At 43.5% G+C, this 24,526-nt stretch overlaps 1 protein-coding gene across 10 annotated transcripts in view; it reads left to right on the top strand.

Moving 5' to 3' along the window:
• The window catches only part of UVRAG (UV radiation resistance associated), a 61,873-nt gene that overhangs the window by 21,952 nt on the left and 15,395 nt on the right, over positions 1-24,526 (top strand). For 7 of the 10 annotated variants that reach the window (XM_015852478.3, XM_015852479.3, XM_085510189.1 and 4 more), the window contains exons 11-13: positions 199-259; positions 822-987; positions 11,925-12,003. In XM_015852478.3, the coding sequence (XP_015707964.2) occupies positions 199-259; positions 822-987; positions 11,925-12,003 (306 nt within the window). The remainder of the gene's footprint in view (positions 1-198; positions 260-821; positions 988-11,924; positions 12,004-24,526) is intronic. The other 3 variants (XR_014932244.1, XR_014932246.1, XM_085510148.1) reach the window with 1 other exon arrangement.

Here is a 24,526-nt window from a genome sequence, read left to right as displayed (position 1 = left end):
TTCCTCTTCAGAAAGAAATCCCATTTATTTCTGAATTACTTGAAATGTGGACTGAAACGTTACCTCAATCTGTCTGGGTTTCATTGGGCATTTAGTTTATCTTTACAAGGTGTGCTTTGTTGTCTCTGGGTTTTGTGTAGGCTTCTGTTTTCGGGCTGTTTATTGTCCCTTTCTCACTTTCTCTTATTAAACTTGCAGAATGACCAAAAGGATTACTTTGTTTGTGGAGTCAAGCTTCCCAACTCCGAAGACTTTCAAGGTAGCTGGATATTTAATTCACTTCTCACAGCTGCTTCTGAACTCAATAAAATAAACTGATGGCAATAGTGAAGGATTCACATTTCTGATTGGAAAGATGTGGAGTGAAAGAAAACTTGCTCAGTATATTTGGTTCTAATTCCTTGCTAGTGCAAAGGTAGTGACTGGGCCCCCATCCAACCTGGCCTTGAACACCTCCAGGGATGGACGGGGCATCCACAACCTCTCTGGGCAGCTGTTCCAGCACCTCACCACTCTCATAGTAAACAACTTCCCCTGACATCCAACCTCAATCTGCCCTCCTTCAACTTGAAACCACTTCCCCTTGTCCTGCTGTTCTCTACCCTTGTAAAGAGTTGATTCCCCTCCTGCTTATAGGCTCCCTTTAGGTACTGAAAGGAATAAAAAAGGCTTTGAAAGGGTAAAATTGAAGGGAGGGCACCCCATTGGCCATTTATCAGAAGAGGCATTTAATAAACGAATGAGCAATGAGGATGAATTTGTGTTGACCCTACATTGAGATTCAATTGATAACACCATGTTCTTTTCATTATTACTCGCAGCAAAAGATGATGGAAGCATTGCTGTCGCCCTGGGTTACACCGCTCATTTGGTTTCAATGATCTCCTACTTCTTACAAGTGCCACTCAGGTATCCCATCATTCACAAGGGCTCCAGGTCTACCATCAAAGATAACATCAACGACAAACTGACGGAGAAAGAGCGAGAGTAAGTATGGCACAGAACTACTTCTCTACTTAATTCACAGCAACAAATCAGCAGCAAAACACACCTGAACCTGAGCAGTCCTGGGTGCTCAGCTGGGCTACTGATATTGAAGTTATTTGTTACTGTCTTCAGTACTTTGGAGTTTCTGACGTCCTTATTCTGTGATCTGACAGCACTTAGGCCAACTTTATCATTAGGGGTTGTTTGTTAGGTATATACTGTTGATTAGGCATCTAATAATGACAGAAACACCCTAATAGTGTGTCTACAAGGTAAGTTGTAGCTTCTGATAGGGAAAACTCACCTTTTTGTGTTCTTTTTGACCATGGGAATGAAATACGCATAACAGAAATAGCCTTTAGTGTGGCTGCCAGTGCTGCTGTAGTGCTTGCAATGAGATAAACATCTTTCTTTAATGCAGAGGACTTCAAACAGGTAGAAAAAGAATATTATAGATTGTTACCTACTAGTAAATCAGAGCTCAGTGAGGAGGTTTTCATCTGGTCTGTATCATTGTCTTTCAGTGTGTACCTCAGCTATTGCTACTAGGATAGTAGCTATTGCTACTATCTTGCTGTCCTTAAATCCACTCTCTGAGCGTTTCCTTTTGGCTCTCTGCCTGTTTTCCTGCTGTCTTTGCACCTGTGTGCTTTGTTATGAAAGCAGTGACAATTCCTTGCCTAAGCTTTGCTTTGTAGCCTGCGACTCAAAGGAATTCAGTGCCGACCAGCTGAGGGAGGCCAGCTGCTCCACTCTGATCCTCTGCAACTGCAGGCAGATGCAAAGTCAGGTTTGAGGCACCAGTAACTTCCTTATGTGTTTTTTCCACTCATAACGTTACAAAAAGGAGCAAAAGAAATGGCTGGGGGAAAAGAGCTGTGTCTATTGCCTGATTCAAAACGCAAAACCTCCTCTCTGGATGCACACAGTTGTAGTATTTTAGCAGCGTTTCCTAATAGCTCAATCAAAATGGAAGGGTCTTTCCATGTCGTGCATAGTTGGGAGGGTTGGGATTCTTGAAGCATCTCATTTCTTTTTGAAGCTCAGTAACTTCTGGCAGGCCAGCAGAGGTAATTTGCCTTCAGGATGAAGCTGTCACTGAGGTCTTACTGTTCTGACAAGATAAAATATGGACTGCAGTAGTTGTCCTGCAAATGATTGTTGATACCAGTTTAATAACTCGCCCAAACATTTCCTGGCTAACTTACACAAACACATTAATGTTCTATTAAGAGCCGTCGTCTAAGCGTATGTAAATCCCCTCCATACATCCCATTTAGAAGAGCAGCAAGCTGAAACTTTCCTGTCTGGAAAACAAATTTGAGGAGTAGAGCTGCCTGTGTGTGGGTGGATGAGGATTAAACCAATTTCCTGTTGTCTGAGACCAAGTGGAAGGTTTTAGTCCTTTAGGCTCCGGCCTTCCAAACCCTCAGGACTCAGTGCTGTATTTCACAATAGGTTTCTGAAAAGGAGAAAGTTCAGCTAAGTATATTAATCCCTATTGGGCTGTTTACCTGTGTTCTGTAAGATTGTTTCGGGATTAACTCCTGCCTGAGGTCTTCTATTCCCAGCTATTGGAGAGCCAGTCCTCCCAACTCTCCAGTGACTTGAGTTGCTATAGGAAACCTCAAATGTCTTAACTTGAGCTTTTCCTTCTAGTCTGATAGCTCGTGTTTCTCACCTGCTCCTAACTGAATGGAGTGCAGCAATTAACATGCATTACTAAATGGCTTTATTTCAGTAACCCGCCCTTGAGCATCGATCCTTATGGATCCCTTCCGACTTGGGGTGTTCTGTGGTTCTAATTTCTGACACAGAATCATGCACACAGCATCTCTCTTGCATCCAGCCCCATTACTGAAGGTGGAACGAGATACTGTGTGCCATTGGCAGGTATTGTAGATATTCTGCAGTTGCAGAGGTGGTGGTATTTATAATCTACTCAGTACCTATCCCCTCTGTATCCTATTAATGCATTTTGGCACTACTAAAATGCTGGATTTATGGCTTCCTGAGCCAATGTAAGGGAAGAATGGGACTGTCTGGTGTTTTGTTGTTGAAGCTTCACGTGACTCTTGTTTGTGTTTGAAGTACAGAATAGCAGAGAAGCTGTGGCTGCCACATCCCTGCAGATACCCAGTGCCATGGATGGGGTCCTGGGTAGCCTGAGCTGGGGGGGATGCACCCAGCCCACAGCAGAGGGTTGGAGCTGGATGGGCTTTAAGTGGGATGAGGCCACCTTGTAAGCAGCGGCAGATTGAATTCAACATGAAATGGAGGTGACTGTCAGATCTTCAGCACTCTTCTATGTTCCTCCAGCATGGAAAGCTGCAAGTGAGTTCATCTCAAGACAACTTATTTACAGCCAAAGCTGATGGATGCTTGGCCAAAGAACTGCAGCGCTGCACGTGGTGTGTGAACGTTAGTGTGTTTGCATGGCTTGTTGACTGAATCCCATTCAAACCTGCAGGGTTTTTAGCTTATTTTGCGATGCTTTTAACTGGCAAATGGAAAGCAGGCATTGAATGAGCACAGCCTAAGAGTGTTCAACTAAGAGCAGAGGAGTTGGTTATTGCTTTGTGTCCAGCTGCGGATAAACCACTTGCAACACAGCCATCTGACAAACAGTGACACAGGCAAGTGAGGAATAAGTTCACACTGATACTAACTTCATCCAGCACGACAGAGGGATCTTTAATCACGTTTGCTGCTTGATAAAATGGCAGCTCCGGGGGAGAAGTCTTGGCAAACTGGAATCAGATGGAGGGAGATGGTTTGTTGAGAAATCTAATAGCTGTCAAAGCAGAATTGATTCTTTGTGGTAGATGGAGTGTGTGTTAAGTGTTCAACTGGATTGCTCAAAGAATGCCTTTTGCCATGAACTTATCTTGAACTGTGTTTCTGCGTTCCACATTCTTGAGGCTATTTTAGCTAGAATCCAGGGCTCTTATTCTTGGGCACCAAAGTAGTGCTTTTGCCTTCATTGGGCCATCACCATTACAGTGCATGGATTATAAATCACATCAGGTGCTCTTTAATGAACGTCGATGACATTAACACCAGCTCTGGGAGCTCACAGCTTGTTGCGTGCTGTTAGCCAGGCTGTGAAAGCAGAGTTTGCTTATTGCAATAGATGAGCCCGACGCCCCCAGACATCCACAGCTGAGCCGTGTTTCTGTAAAGATGTACCGCTCTTTGCTTGCTCCCTTTAGAACTCTGCGCTCCTGATGAGGTTATTAGTCAAAACATGACTTCATTTTTCAAGGAACGAGGACTCGACCTGCTTCGAGTGTCCTCTAGTTAAAAATGATCCCTTTGTGGCAGGGAGATTTAGGGCTCAGATAACCAGGCTGTGTGCTCTGTCCATACAGCCAGGCCTTACGGTGTGATATTCATCATGGTGAACACTGCAAGCCTTGGGTTCAAGCTGCAGCGTGCCAGAGATCAGTGCAATCAACCCATCCTTATTGCTTGCTCCACGCGTTGCTGGCTCTTCTTTTTAGGTGTGTGAAAGCCTTATTTGCTGATCTAGGAGAAAGACAGCTTTATTCCTTATTACTTCATATAAATGTGTGATTACCTTATCGAGACTTTCATAACTCGGGTCTTTGGGTTCTTTCCCTACATACAGCCTATACATATTGAAGTGATTGTACGTTCCAAGGTCACAGCAGTTACACTGCTTAATAGAAAGATGGCAGTGCTTCTGCTTCTGATTATCTGCCTGTTGAGCTATTCAGATCGGCATTTTGCAAATACGCTTCATGCAGTTGAATGGCCAATATGTAATGTGTTTTTCTTTCCCAGCAAACTAATTATCTTTGTATCGTGTCAAGTGTGAACGGGGAAGTGCTTTTCCCCCTTGGCAGCCTGTATTGTTGTCATCAGGTTTGTTTTACAACTATTTGTTTGCTCTCGAGTCGGGACTAAAAAACGTAAGTGAATTCAGATTTGATTACTCGGTGATTCATATTTGTGTCTTAATCTCTAACAAAACAAAGTGTCTACTTTGACGTTTCTTTTGACTGCCATCTCATTTGATTTCCAGCTTAATTCACCAGCTGTGGATCCTTTTTCCCCTTCTGATCCTGCTGCTTGCTGGCAGACTCGTTAACTGTTCCTTGCAGCCTGTTGGTCACTCCAAGGGGAGACTGATCTCTGCTATTGACTGGCAGCTTGATGTGAAGGGACCCGCAGTGCTCTGTGCTGCATCTCTGCGGAGCTGGGTGATGAAGGCAGAGTCACCTGGGCACGTTGTTTAATTCTGTGCCAGTCTCTGCTCTGCAGTGGATCAAACCTCAGTGTAGCTTACCTGGAAGGGGGTTTGGAGCCCTTTGTGACCTGATCTAATGCCTGATTTGGTGATGGTGGGCAGCCCTGTGCCCATGGCATGGGGTTGGAATGAGGTCTCTTCTAACCCAAGCCCTTCTGTAGTTCTATGAGCTCTCCTAATGCTTGATCTGAAGTGTGCTGGGGGAATAGTGGTTCAGAGCGAGAGGGCTGGACAATGGTTGCCCTGCTCCCTCTTTCAAGGCTTTCAAGGTTTGCTTTATCCTGGTTGAGAAAAGCCTTAACGCTTTCTCCTCTTGATGCAGCATTCCTTTACAATGAGCAAATATGTGGTGAGGTTGAAGAGAAAACTGCTCCTTCCTCCCCTGCCTGCCCCCAGAAAGGGGGGTGAAATCGAAACTTAAACTTCAGTAAACACTTAAACCTTGTTCTTGTACAATCCTCGTACTTCAGCCGTATCACACAAGAACTTTGTTTTTCAACTCTTTATCTTAACTGCGTTTGGATTTAGGATACCCCATACAAGGATAGAACTATCCAAGGGATTTAAGCTTGAAATTACTCGGTTTCTAAACCTTTCTGCTCTTTTGGTAGAGCTGTGTGAGTTGCAGTTGTTCTCAGTATATGATGGACGACTCCTTTCTATTGCATCAGTGGTGACTGTGACAGTCACAGAAATCCCATCAGTTCTTTATCTCCTTAATAGTGAGTAATTAGGTTTCATCTGTGTGCTGCCAAGTCAGCGTGCTGCACAGTCATCTCACTGCAGCTCTGAAGCAAACCCTGGTGGGGGGCATTTGGTGTCTTAGCACATACCACCATTAGTTTACTTTGGGAGTTACCTATAGTGCTGGTCTTTAATCATTTGCATCATGTTGTTAATGTTATTTAACATAGCTCCATACGAGATAATTGTGCCCTGCTTCAGCTGAGGGAAAGCAGTTAGATGTGATGTGTAAAACCTTCATTTTACCCATTTCTTCCCCAAAGAGCTTTCTGAAGTGGAGATTAAACTTGGAGGCTTTCAATATAATTTGGTATATGGCAGAAAGGCCGAACAGAAGAAAGAATAAGAGATGTAAAACATCTGGCGTGATAGGAAAGTAAAAGCAGGTGAAAGCAGTTAAAAATGAAGCAATTTCTTTAACTTTAAAAATAGTTTATATTAAAGACAGGCAGCTCTGGACAATAAAAATTGGCCACCAATATATTGGTCCGTATGTGGTTTTTCTGGGTACAGAGGAATTCATAAATCACAGAACGCAACTGGGAATGTCTTTGGACTTGAATTCATGAGAGATACTTGAGGTCTGAGAGAAATGCATGGCAGAAAGATTCTTTCAGCTTTCCTAACAGTTCACATCTGAGTGCAGCGGGAGCCCTGTTGTGATTTACTGCAAGTCCATCAAAAACTGAAGCTGCGGTGGTAGAACGACTAAGGATTAACTCAGAAATGCACGTCGGGATATGAAATTAAGTGAGATCTTGATGATTGTTTGACTGAGATCAACTACAAAAGGAACTTCTTAGTGGTTAGGGGAGGATAACCAGGACAGTTTTATAGATGAGTTGTTCAAGGAAATACAAAGCAACCTGTGATATCTGAAATACACAGACCAGACTAATCAGCTTCTGTGTTTCTGAGCAGGTACTTCCAATAATATGGAACAGTGGCTGCTGGTCTCCTGGGATGCTTCCCAGCTTCTGGATTGCAGAGGTAGCATAGGATCTACTGCAGGCAGCAATTGGTTTCAGGCCTCTGGACAGGTGCAGCTAGCAAAGGTGTTCATTGAAGCTCCTATCTGCCCATCGCACGCTGACCCCAGAACACAAATGGTTTTAGTCACGATTACAACTTCAACTGCAAATCCAAATCCGTCTTGGTTTTACATGGCTGTGTCTGTTTGCCTGTTTTCATCTTCATGTTTCAGCTGGAGTGGAAATGATGGCAACCGGCCACCGTTAGTTTTCCACGTTGACTGGAAATGTATATATTGAATTTCTTTTTAAATAGGAAGACTTTTAAATCAGAGCTGACAATTTAGAACCCTGTCTGCATTCCCCGTGACTTGAAAAATGTGATCTGCTATAGTTAGCTTAAACCTCATTGAAACTGAAGGTAGAAGTAGAGCTCTGTGCCTCTTACATCAGAGATGCTTCTAGATTAAAGACCAGGTAAGGAAAAGTCTTGTTAGTGTGTAGACTGACTCCAAACCAGTGGCTTCCAAAGAGTCTTGTTAATGGCGTAGGTGTGCACCTATATAGGTTAATACCCATTATAATGGCATTTCTTCATGCAGATGTTCAAGCTGACTGATTCTTTTATAGCTTGTGAGGTTTTGGAAGAATGCAGAGTTGTCTGCCATTGGTGCTGAGGTGTTGGTTTTGCAGTTTTAACTTGGAATAAGTAGACTTTCAATCCATTTTCATTTAAAAGGCTGACTTGGGGTTACAATTCCCCATCAGTTACTGTGAGCAAAACGTGTAACCTTGGCTCCAGTTCTTCCATTTCACAGCTCTTTTGAGTGGCTGTAATGAGGCTTAGTGCTCTAGAAACTTGAGACATAGTGCTCTAGAAACCGTGTGATGGAGACTGCCCTGTGAAGTAGCACCAGCTGTTGACACACACTTACCCACACACTTTTAGTTGTGATTTTGTTTCACCTATTGGCATGGGCAGTTGACAAGGAAATTAAAGATTCTTGGGTTTAGTCTTGTGCTGATCTGTATTGTGATTCTTGAGTGCAAGCTTTGGCTTGTCACTCAAGTTTCTTACAAGCGGGTATATTTGGTGGTAGAACCATTAAGCTGAGAAAAGACCTCTAAGATCATCGACCCCAACCCATCCCTCCATGCCCACTGACCACGTCCCTCAGTGCCACATCTCCATGGTTCTGGGACACCTCTGGAGATGGTGACCCCACCACCTCCCTGGGCTGCAGTGCCAATGTTCAGCCACTCTTCCCAAGAAGAAAATTTCCCTAACATCCAGCTCCCTTGGCACAACTTGAGATCATTCCCTCTTATCCAATGTAGATGAACAGGGCTGAGCTTTGACCTGCTCTTGCTTTTGAGTTTGCTTGCTCGCTGCCTGCAAGCAAAACCTCTCTGTGCAAACAGACTGAAACTGAGTGACCGCAAGTACTTCAGAAATTCAGCATTCCTTTCCCCTTAGAACTGCTCAGTGACAGGCGGCATCCAGTGCTCAACAGATTTCAGTGCTGAGAATAGGATCTGGTTTGAATACAAGGTGCCTTTGATGGAGGTGGGGAGTTCCCTCGCTAGTTCTTAGTAGCCTGTTCCCTTATGGCTTCCATGCCAGTCTTTCTTGGACTAGGTTTAAGCAGAAGTGCAGGTTGTGTTAGAGCTGTGCTTTATGAAGTCTGCTTGCTGATGAAGGGTAATACTCCATAGTCATAAGATGAATGATAACCTATTTTTACAGGAGTTCACATGATTAAAGAGTTATCTGATCGCACAGAGTAGGAGCTTTGTTGGCCATCATTCTAGGAAGCCGTTTAAGTTGATGCAAGTTACTGTGGGCTCTTTGTTTCTCACCCGCAGTGATCAAGACTTGAATGGAAGCATTCAAATAAGGTGATAGAAACCCTCATCATCTTGGACTTGTTGGAGTATGTCCATATCCAGCTGTAGTTGGGAGCCAGGACTGGACCCTGCACTTCAGATGTGGTCTCAGCAGCAGTTGGATAAAGGGAAGGGATCACATCCCTGGTGAAGCTTGCCCTAACTCAACAAGGTGTTGTTGGTTCTCTTTGCCTCAAGGGCATGTTGGTGGCTCGGTTCAACCCAGCATCCACCAAGACCAAGCTGCTTTCCAGTTAATCATTTCCCACCCATGGCTTCCTGCATTGTCCTTGTAGGGCGATATCTGCTTTCTTCTGATCTTTGGGGACCTCTTAAATCACCTTTCAAGAGGTGCTTGGAGAGGACCCTGGGACAGAAGCAGAAAGAGTGCAGCTTCTTTGCCAAGGGATGGTTTTATCTGTTTAAAGGTGTTTCTAGAGTTGACAAGTTGTTCTACCACTTAGTAACTTCCCTCTAATGGTCTCATCTAGTGGTTACACAGCAGATATTGTGGCTTGCTTTTTCTTCCTTCCAATAAATATATCACACTTATTCCTTTGAATTTCTCATCTTAGACCAAGTATCTGTGTTCTGCTTTAAAGGAGCTTAGTGACTTCCTCTTCTCCCCCTCCATCCCCTTTTAAACATACCATCAAGAATGGAATCAAGGGAGGGAGATGTTGGAGTGCAGTGGGCAGTCATATGCCATTTTGCAGTTTATTGAGTGCTTTGTGATTATAAAATGACCATAAGAGTAATTTTTGAGTCTAATTTCTGAGCAAGAATAACTAAAACCTTACCCAGCAGGCCAACACGCGGCGTGCCAAAGAAAGAGATTGAGTTTACAGCCGTGCTATTTTGGAGGAGGCAGAAACAATTTCATCTAGAGAAGCCAACAGTTAAATTTGCATTCGATCACGTTTGGTGAAACACTATATAAAACGTTGTGGTTCCTGTCCCTTAAGTTTATTGCTTGTGACCAGCCCTAATGGGTGAGTGAGATAACGCACAAAGAAAGGAACATCAAAGTTGGTAATGTTTTTCTATGTGTCATAAATGTGCGTATGCAAAGGCATTCACTGATGGTTTTTCAAGGCTTTCATGTGACTTGTGACATTATGGGTGCTGACATGAGGATGTTTGGAGTTTAGAGTCTTTCAGGGTTAATTAGTGGAAGTTACAGGACAGAACTGTGATTATGAACTGGAAAAAATAGAAAAGAAAGCCACGCTAAGACCAACCTGATAAAGAGAAAAGCTTAATCTGCACTATTTCAGCTGTGTGGGAGATGGTAGCAAGGGCTGTAAAGCAGTTCTGCCCTCTTTTCCTATCTGACGTGTATCAAAGAGCTCTGTGCCTAACAACAGAGTACGTGGTTCCTATTACTAGTGACTTAATGAAATACTGTTATATATTGAGACTCAGCTTGTGTTCCTAATGGTGCTTTTATTGTCAAGCTCGACCGAGTTTTATACCCTTAATTATAAAGGTATCCTTTAAATCTAAATCCTGCCACGATCGGATAAGTGTAATTACGGATACTGAAACAAATTCCTTTTGATTTGTGTTTCACACTCAGGATAACGCGGGGTGGAATTTTTGTAGCATGTGCTCATTTCTAAAGGTTTTGTTTCCTTGCGTGGGGAGCGGGGTGGATTTATAGCTCTGTTAAACAAGGTGGGCTGCGTGCGTGCTATTCGCGGTGGCTTTTTATACTCCTCAACTTGAAGTGACCTACTGAGCTTGAAGGTAAAAGTCAGACCTGACATCTTAATATTTGATCTGCTGTGGTCGTGACCCATTAACCTTTAGCTTTAATGGCGCTATGTAATTCTCCTTAAATGTTGCAAATGTACTCTACTGTGGGGCTGAAGTCGAGATTTTCTATCTGATTGATGATAAAATACACTTTGTGCAATCACCCCTCCAGAGCGCGTGTTGTTTCTAGTAGATACCAATCTCCTATGTTTGTTATCTTAAATTTAAGAGAGTCTTTGCTTTCTGATGTAATGTGGGCTTTGTGCAGATAATGACACTTGATTAAGAGCTACAGTAGGTAGGGTTTGTTTCATGCTGGAGTTCCCATCAATGTAAGCTATAGATGGTACTAAGATTAGTACCATCTAATTATGGCCTCAAGTTGCACCAGGGCAAGTTTAGGTTGGATATTAGGAAGAATTTCTTTACAGAAAGGGTAGGTAAGTACTGGAATGGGCTCCCCAGGGAGGTGGTTGAATCGCCATCCCTGGTTGTGTTTAAGAGCCGTTTGGATGTGGTGCTCAGGGATATGATTTAGTGTAGGGTCTTTAGAATTAGGGTTCTGGTTATGCTGCGGTTGGACTTAATGATCTTCAAGGTCTTCCAACCTGGGTAATTCTATTCTATTCTGTTCTATTCCTGACCTGACCACAGTGACCTCAACCTCTGGTAGTAAGGAAGAGTCAGAAGGCAATCCTCAGATAGGAAGGTTACAAGTAGTGGCAATAATAAACTTCTTCACTTAATCCAGGATTCCAAGGACGTGTAGAGGGCTGTTGGGCATAACTGTCCAAGGGCATGATAGGGCTTTACATGGGGGTGTAGGTGGGATTGAGAGCACGCAAAGATGAGGAACCCTTTGTATTGTTCTTTGTGTTGATAAACGGGCTTGCAATGTGTGTAAAACGATCTGTGCTCCTTCAGTCACCGAATAAAAACGTCATCAAAGGAGAACTCTTCTCTTGAAGGATTCATTAGGTTTGGAAATGAGCTGAATATAAATGGGAAAGCGGGATCTGATGTTATAATGCGTGCTTCTCAAAACATGTTTTGTGTAGTGAGATTGATATTGCAGCGCTGGCAGGGTCAAAAAGCATCTTCTGAAAACATAAAGTATTTAAGATAATAAATTGTGTTTTCTTAATCTTGACATCAGTTTTATAGAGGACCGCAGGTGCAGCGAGTTCTTGATGATGTATGGAGGGGGATCCCTCGTGATCTTCTCCTTTCTAATCTCAGGCTCTGTGGCTTTTTAATCTGAACAATGTCACCTTAAATGCTTTTTCTTTTTTCTCCCCCGTCAGATTTCCTTTATACCCAAAGGGAGGAGAGAAGCTTCAGTTTGAATACGGAGTGTATCTTCTCAACAAAAATATAGCACAGGTTGGTACACCGAGATTTTTTTTCTTCACTGAATATCCACCATCTGCTTAGTGTCACTATGGCAGAACTCTGCTGTCTTTCGAGGCTCTTCTCCATAGAGAACAGCTGTGAACTACTGGAGGTGCTATTAATCCTTAACCATCACCTGCCTTATTGCTTTGTGTTCAAGACCTTCTCTGCTGCTTAGAGGAGGCCATATATAATAAGCATGTCTTTCCTTTTCAAATGGTAAATACTGTGTGTGCACGTGTGCTGTATTGAAAATTGAAAGTATTTTGTTATTTTAGTCATACTCAATTAATTTATTTCTCATCGCCGTGCCCTTTAATTGTATTATTTTAACTGGAATTCTACCTCAACACTTAATTGGTAAGAAAACACAACAGTCTGGAAAATCCTAAGCCTTGCCAACGCATGAGTTGGCAAGTCCTATAACAGTCCTTATTTCCCTGCTTTTATGTTTTCTGGTTTTAAACCATCTCTTGTGTTGGTAAACACACGCTGAATTGCTTTGGACTTGTACAAGTTGATGAACTTCTATTTGAGATGATATTGATACCACACGCTTGGTATGGAATTCAGAATGTGTTCAGAAAGCAAAAGCTGGTCCCAAAGGGGCCTGTAGGGCCATTCAGGCTGTTGCGGGGTCCTAGAGCAGGATCTGTGCACTTAGGCCATCTCTGCTGGTTGTATATAGTATGTTTACATGTGAAGGAAAACCTGGGATTGAAGTGATCTGTTCTTTTCTGTCCTGGCTGTTCAAAGCTTCCCTGATATCTCATCCAACAGTCTTGGGTCTTGTTAACCACATAAACTCTTATTCTAATAATCTGTTCGTTAGTTGTCTTTGCAAGCTGTTATGCACTGAGAGATGACTTCTCCTTGTCTAAGCGTTGTCTTTGGGTCACATCTCTTCAGGTCAGAGCATTGTCTGCTATTCTCCACCTGATCTGCATCCTTCTTGAAGCTCCGTGCCCAAAGCTGGATGCAGCATTGAGCCATTGCAATCACAGCATTGAGTAAGGGACAAATCTTTGCAAGTCTGTGTAGTTATTGTTCAGCTCATTATAAGGTCTGTACTCTCATCAGAATAACACAATGACACTTGTCCTTCAGCACAGCGCTAAGTCTCTTCTGTACAGCAATAAAATCCATTCTGAGTGCAGGTGACTCATTTAATTTGTATCTTAGGGTACCTCAAGGTATAAGGGTATATTTGTATATTAGGGTATCCTTCAGGCTGCACCTCTGTTGCTCTAATTTGGTGACATGACTTAGGAGATGGGGAAGTAAATGGTGAGATCTCAGCCTCAGCTTTGTGCTATGTGTGGGTGAGTCTGTTGTCTATTTAGGTCATTGAATGGAGATGCTGAGCAGGGATGGGATAACACGTAGATCCACATGTAGCCCTGCTTCATAATTATTACTTCCACTTTTGGCAGTGAACTGTTAATTACACTCGAAGAGTTGTTGCTCTGGATTCATTCTATGGGGTGTTTTGCCAGTGTTCCATTTCCCCAGCCACTTGTGTACCATGAAGTGACCAAAAAAAAAATGTATTTAAATTCAAGCAGAAACACAACATCTATTTCTGATGTGTGTGGGACTTGAAATAGGACTGACTCGACACCTTTATGCCTGAAAAATCATTTTTTTATACTTAATTTCTGTTTGTTTGATTTGGGTTTCTCCTCATGTTTCTCTCTTCCAACTCTTCCTACCTTTGAATTAGAGCAACACTTCTGGATCTTATTGTTCAGAAGGTTCCTTAGGCTTGGATTGCATTACATTGGATTGCATTGGATTACCATTTTCCAGACTTCTGGTATCTTGCCCATAGTTGGTGTATTTTGGAAGATAACCTCCAATGGCTCTGAAATGACTTAAAGGCTAAAATAGCTTAAGATGAAGTTAATCAAGTCCTGCTAATCTTGGAAATTCACTTAACCAGGCTGTTAATATAACTTAGACTGTGACTCTTTGTTGCTGGCATCAATAATGGCAACCATCTGTTCACACTTTGGTAGGGAAGAGTGAAAAAATGGATTAAATACTCCCTTTCCTTCAAATGAGTTGATAGCTTTCCCTCTCCATTAATATCAAATCAGTGTTTTCCTTAATCTGTTCTTCATACATTCATTACTTCATTCTATGGCTTGTGAGTGGCAGTGCTGCTTGCTTTCATTTTTCAACCTCATGTATTTTCCTGCATGGTTCTGAGGTTTCCCTTTGGGTTGTGTAGTGCAAGGACTCCGTGCTGCTTTTCATAGGTGAAATTATGAACTCTTTCTTGAGCCCAAGTTGGTCGTCTTTCCATTTCCTGCAGTCTGGGTTAGTTGGCACTTGTGCCTGTAGTATCTTTTTTCCCTTATTTCAATGGGAGCTGTCACCACCTCCCTACTTTTCCTGTTTGGTTCTGTTTGACTTGTCAAAGTTGGGCTTACTGAAGTCACTCATTCTGATTTTCTTCTTGTCCTATTTCCAAAGGACCGTGAACTGTTGAACTCATGGTCACTCCTTCCCATCCCCTTCCAAATCCTTGTCGCTGACTTCCAAAATCACAGGCGTGTTTTTAAACCCATAAAAGTAAATGAAGACTCGAGGCATGTATTTGTATTGAAAACCATTTCCCAACTTGCATGAGGTCACTCGTGCAAAGTAGAGCAGTCAGTGGCCAACGTGTTTGAAGTGGTTTTGTACTACACCAGTGGTTCACACGTTCCTGGTTGAGATTGCATGTTGCTGACTATAAAAACGTAAGTAAATCGGAAATCTTTAAAGGGGGGCTTCTACAACTAATTTAATCATGGAAGTGTTACTGAAGTCTTGTATATAATCATTTTAGTCACCTCTTCTTTGATGTTCTTTGTCAACTATTGCAGCTTTTTATGGCTCTGCCAAGAGGAAATACCGCTGTGAAAGCAGTGTGAAAAATCCAGCAGAGCAGGTAGATAATAGATGGAAATACATCACAGGAGTTCTGTGTATTCAGGGCTGGCTTGGTGTGATGCCTGAGAATGCTGGAATCCTTTCTCAGCCTCCAAAGGAATATCCAGAGTGGATGTATGTAACTGTTAGAACGTCTTACTGGAATTTAAGTTGTTCTTTTGACTGTCTTAAGGATGCTTTGGGAAAAGCTTTCAGATACGCTTAGTTCATGGAGCTGCTTGAAGAGAATAGATGCCAAAAAGATTGGATGGATAATGAGAAGTGATCCCTGGGCCATCACAGCTTGGGAGAGAATACTCCTAAGGCTCAAAGGGGTTGAACTTCAGGGAATGAGTCCCGTGGCTGTTCTGTTGTGAGTTAATGCAGATCCATTGCTTTACTGCTGTGTGGTTGGGAGGAACGCTGACCCTGCTGGAGTGCAAAGGGAAGAAAGAGCTCAGGTCTCCATCCTGAGTCCTTCACGTGAGTGAGAAACAAAAAGCTCAGAAAAACTCGTATTGACTCAAATGGCTTCTTGCAAGGATTTGTATCAACTTCCCCACATCCATACAAGTTTCCTTCTGTATGGTTTTGTTGTGTTTTCCTTTTTTTCCTCCCCTTTCACAATTATCTGCAGTTCTCAGGGCAAGGAGTAATGTGAGTTGGGGAAGAAGAGGGAGGCTGGACTGATATTAACCAAAATGACTTGAAATCCAAACTCTCTTCTAGAGATGAAGTGGTACAGCTTTGTGAAACAGCGGGATAATAACAATGAAAACCACATCTTGCACTCAGGAGAATTCAGCTGGAATTAGAAGCAGCTCAGCCTTAGCTCGGTAGAGCATTTGTTTGGAGAAACTTGCTTTGCTGTTACATTCCAAAGTCAAAACAATGTGTGTTAATTCGGAGAGTTCATAATAACTTCCATCTGTACGTGAGCACAAATTGCTTCAGTCCCTCTTATTTTCTATTGGTAACGCTGAACCCTTCACGATGTTCAGAGTAGCTTCTTATGTGGGATAACATGAGGTAAGCCCAGAAATTTCCACTTGTGATTTCAGCTCTTTGACTGGTAATGAACGTTCCCTAAGCATTTTTTTTTAAAGGAAAATTAATGAGTTATATCTATTAATGTCAACAGAAAGAAATAGCTCAGGAACAGCAGCGCTGTCAGAGGTGAAACAGGATACAGTTGCTCAAGATGGCAGTGAATTTCATGGGTTCATAACATGAGTTTGAGAAGCATTAGATACCAGGAGATATAGCAGCAACAGAGCTTGTGTGGCCAGCTGTGTTTTGGATGCCTGTGGAATATCAGAGGAAAGCAAAGCTTCAGTATGGGAATGATATCAGCTCTTGCATTGGTCTTTCACAGTAGAGTTCATGCCATTCATGCCATTCATGGCATTCAATGGCCCTGTTGAGTGGATAAGTGTTAGCAGCTCAGAGTTGAGGTTTCTATGTGTGTGCTAAGCACAGCACCACGCAGCACGGGCAAGGTAGCATCTCCCAAAGAGTGTCCTCATCTTTGAGAGTATTGTGTGTGCCCCTCAGCTCATCGTGGCCATGGGCTGAGATTAGCTGAGCTGAGAGCAATGGTCCTGGTGCTCCGGGATTTAGCTCTCAGTTATTTCTATTTACCTTTTAATCATAGTCTGTAGGGTCTGAGTGCAATGTCTGGCTTTGAAATCTCAGGCCTGTAGGAAGAGAAGCTTTATTTGCTGCTTGCTGGCAGCTTTTCTGTTTCCTTTCATTCTTGGTTGCTCAAGCTGGCTTTGGAGATTCTTTGTTCCATACCAAGAGATGATCCTGCCATGGTTTTAGTGACAACCCATCCCTCTTGAGGTGAGCCCTTAATGAGCACACATGAGGTCGCTGCTGGAGAAAAGCTGATCCTTAATGGTATACAAGGCATTATGTGGCTTCTTCCCTCTTTGTTACCTCTAACTCACACGTATACAATGTAAGGCCATTGGAGTGAGTGTGAGTCTACCATTTTTGTTCATGAAACTACCAATTCCTCTGGGTGTTCAAGAGCTTGTCTCTTGCGTGATAAATGCCAGACATGTTATTCCTCATCCAGTTACTTGGAGAGGAAATAAATACTTCCGAGTGATAGAGCTAGATTCTTCTGGTCCTGGTTGGAAGGAGATTTACTGCATCTATCTCCTTGTCAACAGGCCAATGAATTGTCAGCAGGTCAATGAATTTTCTTGCAACTCCAAGTGTCCGATTATGTTTTATTTCATTCTGTTACTAGAGGAGAGAGGCTCCAGATAAGAACTCTGGAAGATCAAGAGACAAATGAACTCCTGAGTCCAACTTCCCTATGGAACTGAAGGTTCCCGTTTGAGTCTTGCTGCTGCTTTAATCTTGGTTGCTATCTCTATCTTCCTTTAGTGGCCATGCCCTTTGAAATGATGATGTTTTGCCTTAGCTGCTGGCTGTTGAAAGCAGACTTGCAAAGCCAACCGGATGAAATCGGGCTGTGCTACAACCCTTTGCTTCCCTAGGGCTGAGCAGAGAAGTGGATGAGTCCCATCTTATCCTGGTTCATCGCTGCTGTTTGCCAGAGGTCTGCAGGCAGAATGTCCCTTCCCAGGCACCACATCCACAGGTTTTGAGAGATCTTCTTAATTTCATTGCACTGCATGAGTTAAGGCTTTTTATTCCCTGATCACGTTGAGTATGTGGTCAGCACAACCCCACGAGGCCAGGCTTCCCTTCTGATCCAGCCTTGATTTTTGTCTGCTGACAACTGAGTGATGTTAGTCTGATATGTCTATTCACATTGGCATGATTTGCTGAGCCCCGGCCAACAAATAGTTCTGCTTTCATCTGACAATCATTAGCAACATCTGAACTTATTCGAGAAGGGGGAAAGAAAATCACGAGGCAGATCTTTTGTCAGTTCTCCCAAGGAAATTTGTTTATTTTCACATCACGGAGATCCAAGCAAAGAACTTGGTCTAATCTTCCATCTATGTGTCCAGAGCCACCGTGTCCACTTGGTGGCAGGCAACGTTTGCAGGTACTGTATGACTCAGTAGAGAAGTTTGCACATCTATTCCTGCTCTCCTGGGAGTGTTGTTTGTGTAGCTTGTCTAATGCACGGGGTAAATAACGTTCCCAGAAGCGTGGAAGGAAAGCAAAGTATGTTTTGATGTGTTTTAGTGGCAATCAAAGTGGCATCTTTCTAATAGCTGCATGAAATAAAAGCTGAACGCCTACCTGCTAGCTCCATATGTGAGAAACTGCACCGAGAATCAGCTCTTACAGATGAAATGAGGCTAGATTGCCTTGCTGCTGGCTCTGTTAGCCTATCTAACATGGGAGAGGATCAGCTTTATAATAGAAAACTCTTAAACTTTTCCATGGGAAGTTGAACAGCAGAAACATTAGGAGCAGAAATTTGTTTTGGCAATAAACGCTGCCGAGCAGAAGGGTCTTAAAGAGTTCTGTGGGTATCGGCGTAGCTGCGGTGGTTATGGCCCTTAGGGTGCAGAGTACTGTGACTTGCATACTGCATCATTTATGAGGCCCCTAAACTCAGATCATAAAACGTACAGTTCAGAAAGAATCCACTGTCTGAATCCGTGGCCAATTTAACTGCACAGGGAAAAGTGTTCCTGAAAGAGCACAGGTTCAATCCAGTGCAGAGCCCTCGTCTTGTCAAGTGCCAGGCATTCATTTGAATGCTAAGAGGAAGGAGCTGCACCTGAAAAACCACAAGTACCCTCTCCAGCTGCACGGGGCCAACAGCATTTAGGAGGGGTTTCATTCCTGAAAGTCTCCTAGGGCAGCAACGGGCTGATACCCAGCCAGATCATTTAGAATTGGGGAATTTACAGATGGTTTTTAATTTTTTTTTTTTTATTTTTTTGCAAACTGGTTGGAAAGCTTTCTCTTTTTCCTTTCCTATCACCCATGCCAAGGTAAAATAGGTTGAAATGAGACTGGCTTAGTTGTAACGGCAGTCATCCTTTCATTCAGATGGCAGCCTGCCTCGTCCTTGGCTGGAGGCAGTCTGCATTGATCAGTGAAGGACCAGCATCCCTTGGCTTGCCCTGATCACAGCACCTGCAGTGCTGCAGGCTCTATTTCCTGCTCTGCTTGCACAGGATGGTGAGGCTGGGTGGAATGGTGGGGCTGGTACCATCTGCTGAGCCAACAGAACGATGGGGACCAGCCCCTCACTGGCAGGAGCCCCTCACTCTGTGTGTTGGATCATTGGCTGTCATCATCGTCTCTGCATGTTAACCCTGCTAAGTTAGTTGTTAAAACAACGTGGGTATGTGTTTAAAATAGAACTGAGATTTAGTAATCAGAAGGAGGATGGATTCTTCATATAGTTAAGCTGGCGCACGTGAAGGCCGTTGCCAACTTGAACTGCTTTGTAGTTTATATAGGGATAGGTTTTTGCAATTGGAAGAGATGGGAAAGTGGGAAGTATCAAGCCACAGCGCAGTGGCTCATACTCACAGTGTATGAGTGTAGGAAAGAGTCTGCAGTGTTTCCTAGTGAGTAGGGTGCGTGCTCTAGAGACAAGCCTGACTTTTCAGATGCAAAGCATTAACACCTATGGAACTCATGGACTTTATCTGTGAGCCCTCTTACTTTCTGCCCTGTTGCCATCACTTCAGAAGATAAAAACAACCTGTTCTAAGGCACAGAGGCACTAAGTTACCCTTTCCTGAAACCTGACTATGATTTTTATTCATTAAAGCTAATCACAGAATGGCTGGGGTTGGAAGGGACCTCAAGGATCACAAAACTCCAAACCCCCAGCTGCATGCAGGGCCGCCAACCTTCACATTGAATACCAGCCCAGGCTGCCCAGGGCCCCATCCAAGCTGGCCTTGAACACCTCCAGGGATGGACGGGGCATCTCTTCTGCCATTGCTCAGTGTGAATATTGTGTACTCTGTGAGACAGGCTCTGACTGTTCTGGACGGGATTTGGCACATCAGGGCACAAATCCTGTTTTGAAAGCTTTTGGTTAGGACAGCTGCTTAATCATCCATAGAAGCCTTTCAGGCTTGGTGTGTACTGTGGTTGAAGTTCAGAATGAGTCATCCTCTAACAAAGGGAATAAGTGTGTCTGATGTCTATTGGCTCGTATCGTTTTTGATATCTCTGGGATGGGCTCACTTGCTCTTCTATGGAGTCTCTTGCTTTCTGGAAACAAGAATGTTTTCACTTCAAGGAGCAGATTCTGCAGGTACGGATCAGTGCTTTAGGTAAACTGTCAAGAACTCTGTTTTCCTTTTCCTTTGTAAAGGGCTTTTCTAACACAGCACAGGAGAGCTCAGAGTTTGAGCTAGAGACCTACTCTTCTGTCACTACACATGTACCCCTTAATGGAGCATTTTGTTCGTGCACGTAGAACTAATTCTCTGGGTTCCTTTTCTGCAGCATCTTAAGGTACAGAGGAAAATGACCCCGATGCCAAACGAGCAAGCTGCCTGTTAATGCTTTTGGGATGGATTTTTCAGAGCACAAAGCTGATACCACGTGCACATTGATGTCCTGTTCCTTCAGCATGTGCAATAACTCATTTGGCTCCAAACCATTCTAGGGAGGGCAAACCTCATTGCTGTCAGAGCTGTTCACAGGCTTGTGCAGATGCTCAGCCATCCTCTGTGCTGCTGCAGTAGCCCTGGTGAGCCCATACAGCCTTCCAGCTTGTGCTGTGCTCACCCTGTTTGCTTTCCAGCCTGAATCAGGTAGGTGATTTCTATGCGCGTACCCGTGTGCTCCCAGAGCTATTTGCCCTTTTGGTGTCTGTAGGTTAAACAGCAATCTTAAGCCGTTCTCATGCAGTGCAATATCACGCCCGGGGAGCTGAAGGTGTAAAGCAAACAATGTGTTTAAGGTGTAGGGATGGAGCGTTATTTACCTTTCTCTTGGCTTTTGCCCATCTGACCTTTTGTTCTGCGCCTGATGTAATGGTTTTTAGGCAGACGTTCAGCCTGCATGAAGTCATAGGAAATATGTGCCCGCATCACCTAATCCTATAAACATTGTTTTGTGACACCGAGGTGTTTTAAGAAGTTCTGACCTGAACCTGGAGAGGTTACGCTGCATAGTTTCATCTCTTCAATCCATAATGCGGCCAGACTACAGCTGAACTTTAAACGTGGTTTTAGTTATTGGAGCTCTTCAGTGGGGAAGGGGGGAAGCTTTTCTGAGGCCAGTAACTGCTCTATCTCCTAAATTGCCTTTTTTTCCTTTTAATGTCGGTTCTGTAAAATGGTCGTGGTGTATGAGAGGCATCTTTATGGGCAGGGGGGCCCCATGTATGTTGTTTTTGTAACAAGCCCACCTCATTTACAACAGCCACCACATTTTACGGGAATGGTTCTCTTATGGAAGTGGTTGTTTCCCCCAGTCTCCCTTTGACTGTGGTTTCCCATATCCTTACTGGGACACTAGATTTGAACCATGAAGGCTTGGGACCTCTCTGGAGAGGTATTGTGTTTACTGTCAGGAAGGGCTTTGCTAATATGAGCAAGGGAATGCAGGAGGAAACACAGCTTTTGGCTCATCTAGATGTTTTAGTTCTACAGCGTGTTCTGCATGTACTCAAACACGTACTCCTATTTCCTTATTTTCTTGTGGTCTGTCTCCAATAAACACTATTGCTGTGAAACCAGGATCCAGTGTTAAATATTGCCTATTATCAGCCTTTGGTTTTAAAAAATTAGCCAAACTCTCTTAAATGTTGGGTGGGGATTTTACAGCTTGCTCAGCATCCATGTTCCATCCACTCCTGCGTGCAAGTAGTGGGCAGAACTTGTTTGTGGATGTGAAGAAGCAGCAGGTTAATGTGATTCTATGGTAAAACAGAGAAAGCTGAGGACCGTGGTGGGAAGGGCTGGGGTTGAACTCGGGGTCTTAGAGGTCTTTTCCAACTTTAATGATTCAGTGATCTTGACTATTAGTTGCCACTCTTACAGATAAAGGCAAGAGAAGGAGTGAATATCTTCTTGATAGCAGCTTCTGCTTGTGGCTGGGATGAGATCAGCCTGTCTTAGAGTAAGCATGCTATAAAAATAAGTGTGATTGTAAGCAGCCCTTGAAGGGCCAACATAAAGCACAGCTGTTGTCCTGTTAGAGCTTTGATTGCTGTTTGTATGCCTTGTTTGTTATTGCTACATCAATAACGGTGGGAGTTCAAGATGATTTTCCTCGGAGGCCTTTTTCTATGTTTTTAAGGACAGCTTCGTGCATTTAAAAGCTTGTGCTCTGTGCATTAATGAAGGTATATGTGGATTCTCAAGGTTGTTGGTGCAACTTGTTTTTCTTGTGAGTTTAGTACTGGTAGATGAAATGCAGAAGAAACATCTGCTTTTCAGAATGGACTTCTGAGCAGCTCTGAAACCCACCTGGGAGAAGAGGGCGTATCAACATGAAGTCATTATAACTAGAATAGCTTTGTATCTGAGCACTTCTGAGAGGGTCACTTCCAATGACTGTCTCCTTTTTTCCTTCTCAAAGCAACTCTTTGAAAGGGCAGATAACAGCAGGACAAGGGGAAATGGTTTGGAGTTAAGAAGGGCAGATTGAGGTTGGATATTAGGGGGAAGTTGTTTACTCTGAGAGTGGTGAGGTGCTGGAACAGCTGCCCAGAGAGGCTGTGGATGCTCCATCCATCCCTGGAGGTGTTCAAGGCCAGGTTGGATGGGGCCCTGGGCAGCCTGGGCTGGTATTAAATGAGGAGGTTGGTGGCCCTGCATGCAGCTGGGGTGGTTGGAGCTTCATGATCCTTGAGGTCCCTTCCAACCCAACCAGCTTTAGACAAGTTGTGCAGTAAACATGCGTAGCAGTTCAGAGATGGAACAGCTAGCGAGGCTTAAGGAAACAAAGGCAAGTGACACGCTAAGAGTGCAGATCATCTCCAGTTTTATCATGTCCCCCAAAAGGTATAAACACACACAACTGTTTATATAGCAGCAGGCATTATTTCACCAATCCCCCAAGGTTGTTTATATAGCAACAGGCATTATAACAACACTTTCTGTTTTCATTACTGCTGTGCTTAGTCATCTGAATCCCAGCCAGTGCTCCTTCGTACTCTGAAAAGTCATCCAGGATCTTGTAAAACAATTAACCACGTCGTTTTATTAAAACTTGCTTTTTATATTTATATGTCCTGGTGTTTGACGGCCTCTGAAAGCCTCACGTTGGGCGCAAGCCAAGCATTTACGCCGTGAACTTGATTGAGAGAACAATCTTGCTTCTATTTTTGTTTGCCTGCCTTCACATTTGCGGAGCAGATGTCCTTTGAAAATCAGTGCTATCGGAAAAGAAAGGCCCTTCCTCACTTAACTGAGAGTAATTGGAAATAGCACGTGCACAGCGTAGTAGAGGCTCGGGTCCCCCCGCCGCGTGGATGCAGATGGTGCTACGGGAGCACTGCGGGGCTGACCTGCTGTCTCACCCACTGTCTGAGACTAAAGGAAGTGCAGAAATGCTGGAGGTTTCGGTTCAGACTGGCTGTTGTGCATACCAAGCACTGAAGGGACTGGTGTTTTGAACTTTATTAACATAGTCTGAGCTGGAAGGCTGCTCCCACGTGTCTTAGAACAAGATGAATATGGCTGGGGAAACGGTATGCTAAATGATGAACAGATGAGCTCAAAATTGGAGTCATTTGGAGCTCCCCCCAAAAAAAAGAGTATTCCAGAGCAGATACTCTGTGGTTTCTGGTTGGAAGTAAATACATCTGCTTGTATACCACTAATCACGGAGTGCTCTAACAGGAATTAGTATAGGAAACAGTCTGTTCTTCTTTGCACGTAGCTTCAGAACAGTGTTGTTTCCTATAAGAAGCAGCTGCTTAGCGGGAAGAGCCCTAATTTTGGTCTTGGGTATACAGCCTCATATGGCACAGCAATAGGAAGGTAGCTAAGTGGTTTCTTGTTAAGCCAATTTAATTGAGGGAGTGTAATAGTTCTTGTGCTACCTACGTTATGGAAAGTACAAGAGAGCAGCTGAATCTGTGCAGCTTAATAGGCATTTTAAGAGAGAAATACCTTTTGCTCTGAGTTCCTTTGTTTGAACATGTCTGGTTCCTTTATGATGTTGGAATAAATAGCGTAGCATCATAGAATTTACCCACTGGTACGACGGGCTGAAGCAGGTGGAGTTGGCCTCAATCTAAATTTCATCTCCTGTTTCTTTGGGTTCTTTTCTATGGGTGTTCCTTGGGGGAATTATCTTAGGACAGACAAAAGCTCAGAGTCTTGAACAGAGCAGAGCCTGGGCTGTTACCAGCTAACAGTTCTAAGTACGGCCTTATCTGATTTTCAAACACTTTTCATAATGCTGAAATTAAGTTTATCACACAGGGTTTCTCGAGGGTAGAGATCTCTTCTGAATGAAGGGATCCCATTGGTTGCATTTAGGTTTGTTTTCACAGATCCTATAGAAAAGTATCTCCTACCTATTGCAGAGGGGTTGGAACTTGGTCTTAAAGGTCCCTTCCAACACAAACCATTTTACTCCTTTCTTTTTGTCTCCAGTAGCCAACCTGGACTGATGTCAGTTATCCCAGAAGCCAAAGTGACAAAGCTCCAGAAATGTCTCATTT

The sequence above is a fragment of the Coturnix japonica genome, chromosome 1 (genome assembly GCF_054131305.1).
Source record: "Coturnix japonica strain WE chromosome 1, WE-NBRP24, whole genome shotgun sequence".
Taxonomy (NCBI): Eukaryota; Metazoa; Chordata; class Aves; order Galliformes; family Phasianidae; genus Coturnix; species Coturnix japonica.
Note: the sequence above shows the minus strand (reverse complement) of the source record. Positions and strands in the feature narration are given on the sequence as shown.